The sequence below is a fragment of the Bombus huntii genome, chromosome 11 (assembly GCF_024542735.1).
Source record: "Bombus huntii isolate Logan2020A chromosome 11, iyBomHunt1.1, whole genome shotgun sequence".
Taxonomy (NCBI): domain Eukaryota; kingdom Metazoa; phylum Arthropoda; class Insecta; order Hymenoptera; family Apidae; genus Bombus; species Bombus huntii.
Window position 1 is genome coordinate 11,706,649 of NC_066248.1, and position 19,583 is coordinate 11,726,231.

The 19,583-nt window shown below is 39.5% G+C and overlaps 1 protein-coding gene and 1 pseudogene across 9 annotated transcripts in view; one reads left to right on the top strand and one right to left on the bottom strand.

Moving 5' to 3' along the window:
• Nucleotides 1-19,583, bottom strand: part of LOC126871101 (disks large 1 tumor suppressor protein) — a 529,262-nt gene that overhangs the window by 495,466 nt on the left and 14,213 nt on the right. For 5 of the 9 annotated variants that reach the window (XM_050629531.1, XM_050629528.1, XM_050629526.1 and 2 more), the window contains exon 2: nt 15,672-15,752. The exons of the other annotated variants lie outside the window; for them this stretch is intronic. In XM_050629531.1, the coding sequence (XP_050485488.1) occupies nt 15,672-15,752 (81 nt within the window). The remainder of the gene's footprint in view (nt 1-15,671; nt 15,753-19,583) is intronic. 9 annotated transcript variants of the gene reach the window in all.
• LOC126871504 (5S ribosomal RNA) lies at nt 12,791-12,909 on the top strand (annotated as a pseudogene).

Below are 19,583 nucleotides of genomic sequence, written 5' to 3' on the forward strand. Positions count from 1 at the left end.
AAAGAGAAGAAACTTTGTAAAAAAACGTGACTGGTTTACTTTAGTTTATCCGGTAACTAGGAGACGTCTCTGACCATCCCTGGAACCCCTGTGAGTTTCAGCTTGCAAACTTATTTATCTCTTTGCGGAGATCTTGCCGAATCTTTCCCCAGAGAGAATTTAGATAAGTGCGCTAAAACGAATTTGCGAGATACTTGTGGATGCGGCTCTTGTTAAATTTTGTTCGACGTTCCCTAAGAAATTTCGACCTTCTAAACGAGCATTTTCAAGTAGAAACGTTGGAGATTCTCTATGCGTCAAAGTAAATTAATTCAGATTTGTTTGAATCCGACTTCTACGGAACGATTAGCTAAAGAGCGGCGAGAAACGTTTTAAGTAGAAACGCCCTTGTTAGTCAGACGTCCAAGTAGAACACAGTAGTTTACTCATATCCAGCGAAGCTATACAATGTTCCTAATACATTTATGATAATGGCACCACTGTAACTGAGATATAGCCAAATTATACAGAGTCGTAATTACGAACTGACTCTAATTGATCGATTTTCTGAGGGTGACTCAAAAAATGTCCGACAAGAAACGAATGGCATCGTCATTATTATTGCGGCTGCTCGAACGAGGAAGGCTTTACATCTTTCGAACGAGTTCCGAATGCGCGGTAAAAGCGGCATTGAATTTCAAGGATTCTCGTGCCTTAATCGTCGCCGGAGACTGCTCTTCATCACGGTATCGCCTAAAATGGTTTCCTACGCCTCATGCGCCTACCGCGTTTACATGTGATTTCGCAAATGCGTCGTTCGAACGCATTTGGAACGATAAGAAGAGGCAGAGATAGATTCGACGTGCTTTCCAAGTCTCCGATTTCATTGAAAAATTTAATCTACCTTAATGGAGTACACCCATTATCACTGAATAAAAGGGCGATGATAACAGTAAAGTTAAATCCCATTATGAAAGATACCTAACGGCGAACAGACCAAGGTATCATTACAAGCTTATCGAACAAGTTAATGCGCAAACTGGTTCGGGACAATTTTACAGAACACACTCCGTTCGAGAACCGTCGATAATACGTCAGGATAATTAACGACTTGCGCTCGACGTCGATGGAACAACGTTTAATCTCGATTTTCTCAAATCTTCTCCGTGACTCGGCAAAAGCATTCGTATCTCGATGAACCTCGCCAGGAATCCGCTCGTTTACTAAAAAGATCAGTTCGCTGATTATTTGGAGAAGAACTGTACCGAGAGTTGCCGTGAAAACGGGTGGGAAGGATCGCGGCAACGAAAATAAAAGTAAAACCGAATACATTTTTTCGCACATTTGTACGTCCGCGTGTGAAAAATTTCCCGTTATTCTCGACGCTAACTTCTAAAAAACGTCAACATGAATTTTTTATAAACCCAGGAAATTCGTATGCTTCACGCGCGACTTTCCAGCAAGAAAATTCTCTTGACATCACGAGGAAACGTCGAGCAAAGTGGTATCTTAAGTTTCGTTACACGTGTGGCTACCTAGAGACGTTTTCCTCCTCCTGACTACCGGAAAAATTACAAAGTTTTGTGGACCTACCAGACCAAACGACGCCCAACTTTCACGTTGATTTGGTGATTGGTAACAATCCATTATACTCTGATCGAATGCTCGACTCGAATACCAATATAGCGAATAGCTCGAATTTTCAAGTATAATTTCTTCCTAGTTAAAGTGAAACAAACCGAACCAAACAAATTGCTATATACATACGCGACACTCTTTATTATAAAAAAGGAAACGTCAGTTTTATAATGCAACCAAATTGAATATTCGATAACGATGTGAAAAACGTAAAATATTTGCAAGATAACGAGAATTTTTGGCATAAATCGCAAGTTAAATTTGTGCAGGATATGTAGCTTAAGTTAGATTGTCCCAAGAGTTTCTTTTGTTTTATAAGGAAATAATAGATGTTCGACATCTTTCGTTTTACATTATTTTATTGAATTATGTATGATTCATTATGTATGTTCCAATAGGACAAAATGGATCATACATAATTCAATAAAATAATATAAAACAAACAATGTTGTGCATCTACTATTTCCTTATAAAACGAATGAAACTTTTGCGACCACCTAATATTTCAATATTTGCACGACAAAGTTAAATATTTTTAAGCAATGTTTTAAAAATTACAATGTTTTCATTCGTAATAATAGCTACATATTTTAAGTTACGTGTATATCCTATTTAAATGTATTCGTGTATTTTAGCCACAGATGACGACACAACGAGAAAATTTTACGCTCAATGAACAGAGCACGCCGTAAAACGTAGACAGGCTATAACGTTGAAACGAATACTGAGTGATGCTGAGACTGCACTCTAGATTTTTAACGATCGACGTCTCTTTCAACTTTTTCAGTAGTTTTTCTTTTCTCGTTTCACTTTCTAATTCCCTAATTCGATCAAATCCCGTCAAATTTTGCTCAAAGGCAAAAAGTTCGATAAATCGACATCTCGTCGATGAAGCTTCCAATCCGATTATCTACAGACAATTTCTTTCTTGCAGCTGTCGCGTGTTTCTCAAAAAACACCAATTTCACTCGATTAACGTCGTATTACGATAAAATCTTATTTTTATACGCGTTCACCAGTTTTCGGCGCTACCACTATCAGAAATTCGAAATATCATGAAAATAATATCTCTCCGGCACTCGTTTATATTTCACTCGCGCAGATTCTTCCCGAATTATTTCTCCCGAATGCTCTGAATATTTCAACGTTTCCAGAACCGCTTTTCGCCCGATACCGATATCGTTTCTTCCCCAAGCAACCCCTTACTGGAAGTTTTCTCCTTCTTTCTCGATTTCGTGAAAACTCTGCACCTCGAAGAATTCCAAAAGATAAGATCGTTTCGGTCGACGCCTCCATGGTCAAATTTCCACTCGAAAAATCCGAGCGCCAACTTCGTTCCCAACTCGTCCCATTATATTCGTACGTCGCACCACACTTTACCTGATTATCTTCAACCGTTCTTCCACATTGCTTTCTCCGTCCTTTTTTATCGACTTCTGCTCGCCACTCCTATGCTATGCACTCGTGCTCGACTTTACCCCTTTTCCCGTGCACATCACAAATCTCTCTTTGCGCCAGGAAAGCTCGGGAAAGCAGTGTCTTTATCCGGCAAGGTATGTCCAAATCCTTTCGCCGTTGTACTCGTGTCGCCATTTCCAGGTAGCTTACCTTCGCTCTTTCGGTCAGCAGTTGAGGTTGTCGAAATCTTTGAATGAAACCCTCGAAAGACGGACTCAAGGCCCGCCGCTAAAGCCGCCGTCCCTCTTCATCGATCCACAGACTCGGAACTCCAGATTAGGTAGAAGTATCTACCTCGAGAGATTCCATAGAAGAGGTGAAATACGCTGAAGGGAGAAAGGAATAGATCGCGTGAAACGAGATACTCCGAAACGGGAACGAGACTAGAGGATTGGGGCCTCGAAAAAGCGGTTAGAAACGAGGCAAGATGAGCGGAAAATGCAACGTACATTGCCCTATCTTTCTATTTTTTCTCTCTTTTAGGTATCTTTCAGGAGAAAATCCAGGAAACAATACCCCTGAGTTATCCAAAGAAATAAGCGATTTCCCTGACGTATCAGAATAGGGCGAAAAGTAATGCAGGTTTTCATAGCTCGTGAAGATTACCGTTCTCTAGCGGGCACGACGTTTAGTGGATTACACAGTAAAAGAAAATATAGAAAGCAAGAGCGTAAACGCGATGTTGTTTAGAACGTCTGTCTTGAATCATAGACAGAATTAGCTTTGGTTGCATAAGAAATGTAGGTGGGTAGATGGGATAAATAATTAATCAGTTAAGAGCATAGGATAAAGTACGATAATGCGAATATTCTCGTTTTACCTCGTGGTGTCTTTATAAAATATAAAAATGATTAATTGCATACGCGACGAAACGCAGCTATTTCATACGTCGTAATTAATATTAAAATTATTTTTCAGTGAGGTAGTATTCAATCAGTTTCGAAATGTCGCGAATCGTATTCGAAGCATTGTATTTTACGTTCGGTAGAACTTTTACGTTACATCAAATTCCACGCTAAATTCGTCATTGCAACTAGTTTTGACGGTTGCCAACGCGTCGAAAATCTCACGCGATACGGTTAATCGAGGATTGTTCGAAGGCATAAAATATTTACGTGTGGCGAACGGCGGGGATTCAGTGCCAAACGTTGACTGTGCAACGAAGGGAAGCAAACCGCAAGATGCCGGATTCGACGTATGAGAACGCGCTATTCATCCGCATTGCCATTTTTTTCATAGTTCTGCTGGCATGCACGCGGTTCTTGTCGCGCATGGATTAAACGGAGAAAACTGGAAGGAAGAGAACGAGTCGGGAAGGAAGCTGGAATGAAAGAAGTCTGGGTCGCCTCATTCTTTATCCCAGCCAATCGCAGTGTATAACGAATGTCGCAAGCACGTAATTTCCATCTTCCTGGCGTGCCACCAACTTTTGGCAAGTGGGAAATATCCCGAATAAAAAGAAAATCATTGGCTGTGTGAAAGGTTAAATTTGTCGCTATACATTCGACATAAGAAATTTAGAGAATAATCTTCTTTTAAATTCTACGATGAGATTAGAAATGATAAAGAACTTACGACACTTGAACAAAAATCATTGTAAATTTTAGATCAGATATTCTTAAATAAACAGAACGTGCCAACAGTAATATGTGTATATATATAACTCGCTAGACGATGCTTTCAAACAATATGAGAGATACAAAAAACTTCTATTTTTTTTAAATTCAATACCGGCGGTTCCTAATCAAGATAACGCGATAATTGAGCAATGACGTTCATTAAGCGCGTACAAACAAACTAAATGTGATTATATACAACACAAACAATGTGGAACCTATAAAACAAAAAGAAACATCAACAAGTGTGAATCCTCAGTTGTGATCCATAAAGTTGTGGAACTAACAGAACGAGTCTCAATGTCATGAGACCAGCTACAACTAACCCGAAGCCTTGGAAGACACTTCGAACAGCCACAAGATCGACGGACCAACCAGGGCGTTGAAGTTAGGGATGTCAAGATTCCAGAGTGATTCGTGGCTGGTCCCACGGCCCCAGAAACTTCGAGTTCGAGTTTCGAAGATTTCCACATGGTCCAAGACAGGCTCTACGGTCATAAAGTTCAACGCTCGGATTCTTCCGATCGTAATCGAAGAATTAAGTCTTTTATTTACGGACGTATTCAGCTATTTTCTCCAACATATACTTGGGTAATGCAGCGAAGAAGTAACGAAAGAAAACAGTCCAGAGATTGGCGAACGTGTTACAGCCTTGAGGGCTTAAGAGATCAGCAACGCTAGCCTTAGACAGAAGGCTTCCGACGCGTATCCACGGGATATAGTTGAACCGTATTTCTTTTAAATTTATAACCAAAGAATTTGCCAGATTGGAAAGCTAGTAAATCTCAGATATAGCGTCAAAATGTTATTGTACGTTTTATCGTTATTTTACATGGATCTGGAACCATATCGTAGGTTGGTATTCGTCACAGGGTGTTACTCGTGTCACTCACGATATTAATTCCATTTTATATTTAGAATAAAACATTATGAATATGCTGTTGCATTTATATTAAAGACGTTCTTAGTGCATATTTGTAGCATCATAAAATAATCTTTCGCTATAAACGAGAATTCATTTGAATTATACTACAATTTACAGATTCAATCCTGTTGTTCTTTTTTCTTCGTTTTTTCTGTCGCACCGTTACGGAGGAGAACGTTATTCTGTTTTTCGCGCTTATCTCTACCTCCACTTGCATAAAATTGTATCAGAAAAAGGTACACAAGGCGGGGAACGGGGAAAAATCATTCCACCTAGTACTTTACTTATTTTCATTCTTCGCGACGAACATATTCATAGACCTGGAATTTCTCTCGATATTCTATATTCAATATACGGCTTCGTGTCTCTTCCTTTTCTCTTTATGTTTCCTATAAATTTGTTAACATATTTCTGCTGCTACCTTAACGAAAGCAATATTTTTTCACAAAATAAAAATCTTCGATTGTTTTATCTTTACTAAAAATGTTTCCATCGTTGCAAACCACTTCAAACGCTTCGAACGCTACTATCGAGTATATCTTATTTCTATACTGTGTCTGTTGCAAGACAGGACAAACGCATTGAAAACATCTGAAGCGAAGAATCGAATATCTCTTGGGAAGTGTCTCCCTATCGACTGACCAAGGGATTACTCGAAGACAATTAATTCAACGGAGAAACGATTGCCCGCTACAATTCTTAGTTTTCCCTCTTGATTTTGGATCGAGCGAACCAAGTGTATCGAGTACTTTATCCGGATGCCTTTTGTATCCGTTACAAAGAACCTCGGCAACAATGGAGGCTGACTATTCGCGTCAGTTTCACGCATATGCCAGGGGCGTTCCAAAAAAAGAAACTTTCGATTCTCCGCAGACATAATCACGTGACTTCCGCCGAGCATCCACGATTATATCTCCTACCGGATCAAAACTCACCCGTTCTATTCTCGACGACAAAGCGATTGCTTGGCGTTTCTCGGTTATCTGCGTTTATACCGTCGACATCGACTCAGGGATATAAACGGAATAAACGATACCGATAGAATGTTTGAGAGATACATCAAATACCACGATACATACAAGTAGGGTAAAAGCATAGAAATATAATATTTCCGTAAAGTTATGCAAAATTAAAAGTTACGCAATTTTATGATGAATCGCGCGTAATTTTATTCCTTGTGATTCAATAAGCTTACAATTGAAAAAATAAATACTTCCGAGTTACGTTTAATTTTGGTTTCATAAAGAATATCGTAATCTTTTGGTGTGGAAAGAAATCTTCATCGTCTATGTTATTTAGGTGCTTCTTAAGTGCGAGAGGACTTACGTGGCACACGAGTTTCTCGCTGCAGCCACGGACCGAGAAAAGATTCATGGAGGCCATTATTCACAAACGATTTAGCGCCAGAATAATGAATACAGCGATCTATACGGCTAACAGAGCAGACGGGAAGGGGTCGAAGGGCAGCCCAAACCACCAAGTAAATGCAGCAAAGTCGGAAGCAGAGCTTGCAGAATCTTCTCAACTTCATAGACATTCTCCATAGACGTTTTGCATGGACGTTCAAGAAACTTACCAGAGACCATTTTCCATTCAAAACCTCAACATTAATATCTATTAAATTTAATATTTCTTTAATCCTCCTAAATATTACGTATAATTATTTTTTATAGCTATTTATATTAAATGCGACGTTGTTAAGTTATACATAGACAAGATGAATATTTTTGCCGTGTAATACGCCATGCTATGAAATATGTTTTGAAGAAAAACCGGCCACACACGGGTATGTCCGTATCACCAATTTTTTATTCAGATCTGGAAGTTTACGAGATGGTGTAACGCATCGATCTTACCTTCGCGATCGGACAGGTAGTTACAGGGCAGCGTAATCCATAAAATTTCACCGAACACAACTGTAACACACGATGGCGAGCGTAGAATTTGTCCCTACTGAGTCAGGCGCGCGGCATAAATCAACCGGTGGTATTGTACAGCCACGAGTTCCGAAGTGGACTCGGTACACGCGCAGGCCAAAGCAAATATTTTATCCCCGCGAATTAGCATAGATTTCAGGCATCGCCGAATGAGAAGCGTAATCGTCGGAAAGGTTTATCAGCGTACCTGGATCTGAATACTTGAGCGTCTAGATAAACGCTGTGCTGTATTCCTGATGAACAATGCAATACAAAAAGAAAGCGCAAAATGTGAATATCAGAATGTTTCTCTTTTTATAGCAATAATGTTTAATCTGTGTAAATGAAATAGTTTAACGCCGCGATACACGTTTAAATTTCTACGAAAAATTTACACGCTCGATTCGAATTACGGAGAATTCCATTTATTTATTACATTCTTCGTCCCTTTAACGGGAACAAATCTTAATCGTTTGCCGTCAAGATTATAATCGCGTGTTCGAGGAAAATCAATGTTATAAAACCATACGTCACACGTCGAATGTTTCATCAAACGTCGTCATTATTGGCACCATGAAATCACGTGAATACGCGCTTTATCGTTTGATTTATAATATCCAGAATTCTGATCAATACCAACCGTTCTTTTTTCCGGTATCTCTTCTTCCTGGTTTGCGAACAAACAACAGAAACTCGGTCGATACATTTGATTTCACAATGATATATACGGGTCGGATAAGGACCACACTTTTCGAATTCAATGGTCAGAACAATTAGTAAAAAATTACCTACTTTATCACCTATGTGTATCAATAACAATTATCTTTTACGCTATTCCCATAACTTCGATCGAGTATCGAACGTGAATATATTTGTAATGAAGTTTTCTCGATCATAGAATTGTAATACAATAGGTTGGGAAAATCACCGATTTCGAAACCGTTATTTATTCGAATCGTGTGATACTATTAGTACCGCGATCAATACGGTGTCGTCGAAATAGAGAATAATACAGCGTAACTTGATAAATATTGCCCTGTCAATTTACCTATCCACCAGGGTGAATGCAATTTAATGAGGTCCCACGGTATAGTGAAAAAACAGTGTATGTGAAATTCAATATGTACCCTGTTCGAATCTCCGTAAACGTTATTTAGTGAAAAACAAAAAAAAAGAGAGAGAGAATAAAATGAAAAACCGATATTTTCGGTTCGAAAATAAATACTTTCGAAACATTGATTTATAGACATGGAAAATATTTTTCAGGATATCAATGTATATTCCTGGAACAACTTTTTTATTTTTCTTCTTTTAAAGCGTTGCGCGGTCGTTGTTCCACTTCGACGATCTTATTTCCACTGAAAGATCTCTAGAGCAGCGAAAATCTCTAGGATCCACGCAGAAATAACGGGAGAAACGAAACGATATTTAAAGGCTCCGTAAGACGAAATTGATTTTCTGCCAGTCGTTGGTTGCATGCTTAGACAGTCGGACATCTTGCCGAGCCGCTCTCCTTTCTCTCATATATAAATCAGCTTGCATCCCGGCCGTAAGTTAGAAATAAAAACGATGAGATTGTAAAGCACAGACTAGTCTATCGGGGGAAATCACGCAACCTTATCACTCACAATCCGTCTAAGGAATATTAGAGGAAGTTGCACCTCCAGCCAACGAAATGACCATTTCAAGATTGATTTTCGATTATGTGAGTAAACGACCAAGTATGATAAATCACAGAAGTCAGTCAGACAAAGTAAACCATAAGAATATAACAGATACGAGTGAGTGAATAAAAAACAAGAAGAAAAAACGAAAAATAATAAGGATCAATTGAAAGGATCCCAAGAGAAATTTGGAGTTACGAAAATAAATTTTTTAGAAGTTATTTCAGAATCATATCAAACGTGTCTTAAAAACTTAAAGCAAAGTTTTATACGTTTAAAAGTATTCAAGGCCGTGTCTCATTCGAGTCGCACAAGACACTGAAATCACTCAAAAATTTGCAAGGACGATTGAAAATTGCTTTGGAGATATCAACGTAATTCAAGGATATGAAGAAATCCTAAGCAATAAATACAATAAAAGTACAAAGAAAAGTTTTATGATGGGCGGAAGTCCAGCCTTACGGAAAAAGTTCGCGAAGATGACGCGAGAAAAAACTAGGACGAGCAAAAATTTCCCAAGACCGTAGATAGCGGGATTCAACATAGCTTTGGTCTGACAGTGACGTATACGAACTGCGCCACAATGGCCAGAACCTAAATTGTTTCGAAGTAAATAGCGCGCGGGTGCCTCGTGGCTAGCAAATTGCATCCATGGCACTTTAGAACGATATTCTCCAGCCCGTCCTGCCCTTTGTTATAGTCACCACCCTCTAACCCTTCTACAATTTGTTTGGCAACGGATGACCACTGCTGTAAGCGCATTTAGAACGCTTATTTTTGCGCAGTGCGAGCAACGAGTATTTTTCTGGTCGCGCGACCGTTTATCCTTACCTGTTAATTGAAAACAACATTACTGGGATTAAGTATACCATTCAGTTGTGGTGACTAAGCAAAATGTGCATAAAATAGTCTGCATACGCAGGGTTCGCAAAATATGTGGGAAATATTTATAAAGTTGATTCTATACATTAAACGATGAAAAAAGTTTGTACAAAAATGTCATTTGGCTTATTTTTCTTTTTTATAAGCAATTTTATTTTACGGAATATGCATAGGATTTTGACTGTGATATTTAAAAGAAATTTAAAAATATTTAACACCTTGTAGAACTATATGCACAGGTTAAGGTTACGAGATCCATACTCATTGCGTGTTGAAATATTCGACTTTAAGAGTTCGCACTTTCATGTTTTATTTGCGTGGTTTTCTCATACGACCAAGGAGCAACGGTGTCGCATCCTGACTATAATATAAATGAATAGGACACTATTTACCAAGTTTAGTGGCAACGCTTATGATTTACGCGTAATACGTCGGTACCATTTACATCCTCGCGGAGAGTAATTTGTACAGAAAGCTGCAGCGATACAGCAATGCAGTGGAAGTGCAGGTGCGGGATGTTCACCGCGCTCAACGTTGAATTAAATATGTATCAGGAAACGGCTCGGTATTAACCTGGTGAGATACCCATAATTAAACCTCAAACGTATGAAAATAACGCTAATTGCGGAACCTTATTATCAATGCGGTGCGATGTTTCGCTGACGCGATTGATATGCGATTGCTCATCGAATTCTCTTATATGAAGTTAATTAATTTTGATCTATAGCCTCACATTACGGCACATTCGAGCAAAATAAAATCGCATCTTCCTTAAAAGAGGATCAAGATTAAAAATCATTTTGACATTTTTGGAACGTGAAACGGCGAAAATATTCTATAAAGTAGATTCAACCGAAGCAAAAATTTGTAAAAAATCTCACACGTGCTACAGCTTATTTATGTTTGATAAGTCTCACTGAGCTATGCAACATCGATTTAAAGTTTGGTAGCAAGAAAATATGAAATCAAAATCCTACATCGAATCCTACATGAATCTTAGTAGAAGCAAGAGCGATGGTAGGTACTAGTAATGATCTCCTTTCCTTTCCATTTCTTCCGTTCCTTTCCTTCCTTGTGGAAGAAATACATATATCCTTCGAATATACGTTTCGATCCAAAGCGATGAGCATATATATAACAACTTTCCGTCAGCAATCTCTGTGATGATTCTAAAGAAATATTTAGGAAATGATCTCGCGTGTATTTGCCAGATTATTATTTTAATAATTATTATTTTATTATTATTAATTATTATCGGAATTAAATTATTCGTAATGCTCTAAACTATTAATCTAATCCACGAAATAGCCATACAAGAGGACACGAACGAAATTAACGTACGTATAATTGCTGCAACACCGATGCTCGTAAATTATGGTAAACGAAGAGACTAGGTGTGCCCACACCAATGAACTGTGAACCCGTAGTCGGTATCGCAATGTCTCCTTTGGCTACGAACTAGAAACGAACAGAGTCCCGTACTGCGGCGTAACTAAATAGGTGTATTGTCATTGGACGCTTCAGTACAAAGCAAAAGGATCACCTACAGGAACACTGTGACACGACAGGTGAGAGACATCCGAAATTAATTCCGCGGTCCTGGCGCACGCGAAATTAACCAGCCCGCAAAATTACTTCGTGTACCATCAGGTCTTCTGTTTCATTGCCAGAATCCTGTGTTAAGATAACAAGATGCTTAAACGATACGCAAAGCTCACTTAATTGTGCAGCAATTTTCTTAGAAACGTAGAACGATAACGGGTAACGACAATAATTTCTGATTACCAGATCGGATGTAGTATTCGCCTAAGGAAAGCACTAGCTAGGCTGGTTATTTAACTACGGTAAGATCGCATCGCTGCAGTCACGGCATTGTAATAAAGTCGCTGACTTATACGCGTTACAAGTTCGTTACAAACTCGCGACTGCAAGTACGTAGGGAAGTTAAAGCTCTTAAATTCAGCTTCTAAAATAAAGCTTCACACGAAAGATCTTTCCCGCTCCTCGTATTCTTCGCTTTGTCGCGCTTGCCAGTGCTACCCTCCACTATCCGCGTGTTTAAAAACATGTTTATCATCATTGCCGCTTTCGAATTTGGTAAAAAATTCCACTATATCGTGTTCACGCAGCATTGAGCAAATATTTTTGTTCAGAACTGTGTAAGCACAATCGTAGAATATCGAGTTTTAGATCTTCGCAACTTCAACGGGAATCACGTTTAGACTTTCGAGAAACTGAAACGTGTACTTACAAAAGCCTGGAATTGTAGAAGAAATTTAGCCCCTTCAGTCGACCAAATAAAAGTTGAATAATTAATGAAATCAGTTACGAATCCTTTTTTATGCATCAGATAGCAAATTTGTCATATTCGATGTTTTTTTATTAAAAATGATAGAAAATTATAGAAAAAAGGATTTATGACACTGCTGAGTGGGCCCTCAAAGGGTCTAGGCCTGAAAAACTCTTGAAAGGCCAACAGTGCCACAAACCACAAGTAATAGAAGCAAACATTTTGCTTTTATCCTTCACCGCAATCTTGAGCGAACAACTGCGGGGCAGGTGCAAAGATTCAGTCGTCAATAGCTGTTGTCTTCCATCTGACGCAAACCAAAGGTCGTGATCTGTCCGCCACGTACGAAGGATAGAGGCACCAAGGAACAATCATCAAGAGTAGAGTTGTTCCCCCGCCTTACGACACACCTAGATGATGACCGCCATGCCCTGGCCGCACTGAGTGCACTCGTTCCCGTCAGATCACGAAAGTTAAGCAGCGCCGGGCACGGATAGTACTTGGATGGGTGATCGCCTGGGACTCCGTGTGGCGTTGGCGAAGCGCGCTGGGCCCGCCGCCCCCCCCCCCCCCATGGGGTTCAGGCTTGGGCGTTTGGCGGCTCAGCGCCTCGGGGCTGCCAAGCAGAGTCCGGTAGGGGAACTGGGCTGCCTGGCGGCTCCGGCGACGAGGCGCGGTGTGACAATGGTCAACACACACCTCTCCATCAGCGGTGGTATTAGGTGCGCTGGGGAGGCCCCGTTGCGACGCCCACAGCGGTTCCCGGGCCTCTCTCGATCGCAGCCGGGAAGGTTATCGTGGAGGTTTTAGTCGGTTGGAGTCCGACACCACCACGCCGCTTTCCCCAGAAGCGGCCTGGCGTCCGTGCGGATTTCCTCCACGTAAAATATAAAAAGATGATGACCGCCGGACACGACGAGTCAGATTCAAACAGTCTTTCGTCGAGTACGGTTCATCTCTGTCTTACGAAATTCAAGGATCGTGGTCTGACCGTTAGACACGACATAACAATTGACATTGTTCATATCATTGATATTGTATCATATCTAAAAGGGACAGTCCTTTAATAGTCAAGCATCCAGTAAAATCATACAGTTCACTTTGTAATCTATCTGTCTGGCCTGTAACTCCTTCCCTCCGTCAATCCGTTCACAACCGCGAGTGTTCGAACACGTACAATGCGAATATAAATTATACGAATCAACGAAACGTCGATTCAATTTGACTTAGCACGAAAATTGGCCAAGTTAAAAGGAATAATCTTTGGCAAAATTATTGGAATTCTTCTATTTCGAAACTATTTCGTTGTGTTAGTTGGCCCGGTTTGGAACTTTTAGAATTTCTTATATACCGTCGTTTTTTTTGTTAACTCTGGTAAAAAGCATTAACGATTAAATTGAATTGTTCATTTGACGTAAAAGTTGTAGAAAATATTCTTATTTCAGCGCGTGTAAAATCTTGAAAATGGAGAAATTTTCCTTGAAAGAAGAAAACCGTCTCTTGTTTACGACATTCATAAGAGAGGGGAGAAATAAATATTCATAAAGACGGGTACCGTACATCAAGGGAACACCAATCGCGTCTCGCTACAAGCATTTCGCGTCTACACACGTGTATTTAACTTAACGTGCTAGTGCACCCTGCAATTGCTATATCTCTCACCCTATTTCCTGCAAATAAACTGCGTCAAATCGAAGATACAAGACTCTGGACTAAATGAAATTTCCATCTAAAGGATCATATTGCAAATTAACTTTAGTTGTACCGTATTTCTCATTGAACATTCGTCTAAACAATATCAAAAACTTCGATGTGATTCTTAATCCTGATTAAATTTTCTTCGTGCTTGAATTACATCTTGCACAGCAAAATCGATAAGCATTAAGAACACTTTAAATTCAAGTATCTTCTAAATCATTTTCTGAGACAAATGGTTCCAAAAGAAAATAGATAGAAGAGACGAGAATATGAAGGAAGAAAAGTAGGAGTAAAATTTATCGATTCTATGGACGAGTAAAGGCGAGGACCTCTGCTGACTTGGCAAATCATCGTTCTTCCAATGACATATCGTTTTGCGAAGATAGCAAAACCAGATCTTTGACACCGATTGTTATCGCAATTGCAGGAAACTGATGCATATCGAAAAGTGAATTGGAAATGCTTGTTACGTTTACTAACTTCCTTTTTACGATCTTCTTCCGTGTCGTTTCCTCTTATTAAAAGGGAGGCTTTTCCCATTGCCGTTTCCTTGAGATCAAGGCTATGCATCTTATTTTCTTCGACTGGTGCAACGTTCCTATGTTTGAATTCGAGCGTAACTTGCGAGGAAGCACTAACAAGGAACTCCCTTCCTCATTTTCATTTTTCTAATTTAAGAACGTTGCTTATGACGTGCGAGAAAATTCATGAGGAAATATTTGACGCATTCTGGGAAAAAGTAATTGCAATAAATATTAAATGAAGTATTTTGTATATTTCCAAGAATCTATATCGGTATAATTATATCACTGAATTTTTACCGTCTAAGAAGATAATAAAAATAAAGAATTACTAAGGTGGAGGTAACCATCCCAGAAAAATGTTAACGATGTGTGATACTCGATCAATTTTTTCTTCTCTGGGGATATAATATTGAACTCGACGTGTATATATTAAATAAAACAATAATACAACAGATTTCTGATTTGTTGCATATGCCGCAGAAGGAAGCGTAAAGCCGCACGATGTGACTGCAGTCAAATTTAATAGCGCTATTTCTCATACGGTGCTATCGTTCCAATCGTTGTTCTCGGTATACATATATACAGAAAACTCGACTTGCATGGAACACGTACAAGGAGATTCGTACATGTGTGCACCTACCGCAATGGAGAGCACAATGCGGCTTGACCAGTTACCAACATTACCACCCAGATTTTCTTCACTCGTAAAAAGCTCAGCCAACGGGTAAACAACGCAACCCCTTCCAAAAAATACTTTTCTTAAATTTTACTACTTTCTCGAGCTAATGTTTGCATGATTTCTAACGCAAATATAAATATGAATATGCAAGTGAATATTTTCGAAATACGAATTACACGCTATACGTATTATACGTATAAGTATAATATATAATACGTATAAGTAAGTATATAGGATTCGTGTAAGAACACTTTAAAAAAATGTGTTCATGACCTAAAACGTACTGCAGTTACAAAGTTGCTTTGTAGGTAACCGTATTCCAGTTCTCATCATTATACAGTTCCCGCCAAACTCGTGTTTGTTTCGAGTTTCCGTAATAAGTGATTTTTATGCATTTCCTACCTGCATGTTTTCGTGCAGTACGTGGTGCAAAATTTTTGATGATTTCGACGTTGTTGCATCCCACAAACTGGTCACACTCACCTGTAACACAAAATGAAGAAAATATTACGTTATTTTTTAACATATTGTTTTCTTTTTTCTTTTCTTCTCTTTTCTTGATAAAGATATCGATCGAATATAAATTCGGGGATTTCAGAATTACGTATTGCCAAAGTAACTTGATAAAATTTGCTACGACGTTTCACACACTCGATTAGGCGCATCACCGCAGCTGTTTCAGTAGTTTGTGCTCGAATATAACGCGAAGTTTCTCCTCGAACAATTAGTGGTTTTATTACCTCCCAGCGTCGTGTAACCGTGTACACATCCCGTTCTGCTGTCCCACTTTCCATATCCTGATCTTTAGATTATAGTTCTAGCCGAAAACTAGCACGGATCCACCAACGTGAAAATCGATCGCAACTCAAAGTCCTAAGATCCTAATCGCATATCTTGAATGTATAAAAAGGGACGCTACTACAGGAACTCATGTAACAGGAAGAAATCTCTTAATCAAATATCTTTCCTTAATTTGTTTAAAAACTTTTCTACGAAGATCATTAAAATTCCCATCGACAATTTAATATTCTTGCAACCAAATACCAATGATTCTCATCAATTAGTCTCCGATATCTCGTGACTTTAGAAATATTGAAATACTCTCCAGTCATTAGTGGAGTCAACTTCAGTAGGAAGTCAAAGGAAATTAAGCTGGAATTTCGGGACATAAGTAATTAAGAGTGAGATATCGGCGACAACACAAAGGAAGCAACAATCCTCTTACAACGTTCGAATAACTTTATCCCTGACCTATTTTCATCGTTTATGAGGTTGCAAGAAGTGAACCCATCGAACGATGGCGTCAAAGCAGAACGACGTTATATCCGGGCGAGAGGTAATGAGATCTCTCCTGCCGATTGTTCTACGAATGGCCGGCTGGAAACCAAGAAAGACATCACGACCAGCTGCCCCGTTTCATCCTCGATCGTATTTCTTTTCTTTTCCCTCGTTCGAGGATGTAAAATCGAAATCGAAATCAATTCGCGATTCCATCTATCGATACATGAAAATTCTAATAAAAAGATAGCGGAGTAAATTTCGAGGACTTTTATGAACAAACGAGAATTTCGCAATCCACGGGTGATTTTAACAATATGAAAGAGACACGAAATATTTTATTACGTTGAATTCATCCTTGACCTATATCGTCACTTCAGGACGATTCGGTAGAAATTTATCTTCGATGTTACCTGTACAACGGAGGACAGAGTAATTAGATCTGGTTTTACAATTTCCTCAAGAATGGAAGATAGAACCGAGCAATGAGAATAACGGCGTCGAAATACCGCAGTAAGATTTGCAAAAAGTAATCTGCCTACTATATCTGCTCGTTATGACGGACCAGTGTACAATAGCCATTTTACATACACATTGGTTGTTCGAACGTTTAATTGCTACATAGCCACGATTACGCGAACACTTTCTCAAAGTATCTAACATCTTTTTCACGCGATTATTTAGAACGTAGAAAGCACAGGAGTATTAGATGAGAACTATTTTTTACAACAAAGAACCACCGACGAAAATATTCGCGTCTCGTTCGGAATTTGCACAAGACGCGTGTAGCATGTCAAATGAAAAACGCCAAAGGAGAAACTTTTGCGAACTTTACCCTTACGAATTCAGAAATTATTCCAACGTTTACCGAACCTCTGTGCTCCAACATTTGCACAAAGATCACGTACAAAAACGAACAGGGAACTGCCCCGGGTCAACCGCCTACTGCACTGAAATCGAAGAAAACTTCGAAAACTTCGAAATTTATTCGCTGTGTTGGACGAATGCTCGATAAACGGCTGTATTTTAACGCGGCGATATCGTTTTTTCCCCTTTTACAGCGAATAACAATAAATATCGATCGTATTATCGCGAATCGTCACAAACGCACGGTTTCTCCACTTAGACAACGGCTCAACGCACACAGTCAAATATCCATGGTTCTGTAGAGGTACATTTCTGCATAAAATAATCGGAAAAGTAGAGCGTCGTGAGTGATTCAACAATTAAACGTTTGCGTTCCTCGATCCGAGAAACGGGACGAAACGGAAGCCTAAATGCGCGTTTTCGTGAAACGCATCCATGCCTTTGGAAAGAAATATTTTCGTACCCAGCCCGTTAACCCCGGAGCGATATTAAACTCGCCGATGCGAAGACGCGAAACAGGGAAGCTCCGTGAACGAGGGAAAAGCTTTGCCAGCTTTGACGACAAAAATTCGTCGCTGTAATAAAGAGGATGGAAACATTCGCCGCTGGTAAAATCAGCTCGAAAGTGCTGCTTCGAGGCAAAGAAGAAAGTCGATTATGTCCACGTTCGATGGACATGTACGTACCTAATTACTTGGCTCTACCTATTATAAAACGGTTACTTGGCTTGGAAAATGTAAGAGCCGACCGTAAAAGACGACGACGACGAACGGTTTGAAAAAAAAAAGACGAAAAAGAAGGAAAATGAAGCTTCTCGTACGAAACGTATTCACTTGGCTGCGGATGCTTTACTAGTTAGAAGAAAGAAATTTTAATCAGAACGAATTTCAAGACTTGTTTGTTCGTCGACCTGCGTAAACCGCGTTTACCTCGAAAACTGAAATTATATATCTGAGGGAAATAATGAGTTTTCTATGCCCGATGATACGAGAAACAGGATAATTCGTCATCAAATTGTTCGAAGACAGTCTATAGCGGATCGCAAATAAATTTTAAATATCTTGATCGAACTTTCAAATTCGGATTTCCTTGACTTCGTGTACGCAGAATTTCCATTTCCAACCTGTTCTTATCTAATATGAAAAATTTAGGCCTGCTCGAAAGCGTAAGATATGATAATCGATACGAAGTTTGCCCTCGCTTTTCTTTTGAAAAATCCAATCTAAAATACGATTTAGTGGTGATTAAAACCAAATATTTAATGACTAAATAAAATCAGATATATCGAGCGCAAATTTAGTAATAGAAACGAAATCGTATATCATAACACAGCACAAATACGTCTCGATGAAACTTCTCTCGTTGAGGAGTGTGCAACGACGATCTTAGGTTTAAAACTACATCTAAACCTGTACGAAACCCAAAGGAAACGCAAGGTATGCCGAAGATAGTGCGGTAAGAGCCATCGTTGTTGAAAATAGTTCCATTACCCTAACCGGAGCTACGTTAACCCCCTATGTGCCTCGGTGTAGAGAAGTGGTAAATCTCTATTCTTCTGAGACGGCGAGATGACGTGAGGCGAACAGAGACAAGCGAAATCGAGGCGAACAACCGCATTTACAAGGATAAAAGATAAATGCTTTGGAAAAGGGTCGCGAAGTTTGAAAGTGCCGCTTTCCATGCGGAAATGTATTTACGCCAAGGCCAGAGTCGAGGAAATCGAAAAAAGGGGGAGGACAGGGTCGCAGGAAACGAAAGGCCCGACCACGGTAGGAGATCAAAGAATAAGAGAAGGAGGATGAAGCGAAGAGAAAACGAGAAAGAAGAAGAAGAATTAAGAAACAGATCGATAGAGGCAGGAAAACTAATCAGTCGTTCGCTTAGTATAGAAGGAAAAATAGAGAAATATCGTTAGGTATAACTTGGCTGAATTTTTTGCCCTCCATTCCAGCCCTTAGACGCTAACCACAAGTGTCTAGCTGGCAGCGTTACTTCATTATCCGGCGAAAGAAAGGCCGCCCACGGCTGTAAAGTCGTGTCCCTCTAATTAAATTTTTGTTGCCAGCGAACGAGCGCCACGAGTCGCTCGTTTGCACCGTGTCCGACTGGTTGACAAACGAATGTAACTTCCGGCTGTTTGGATTGCCCTGGGACTCTGTCCAGCACTTT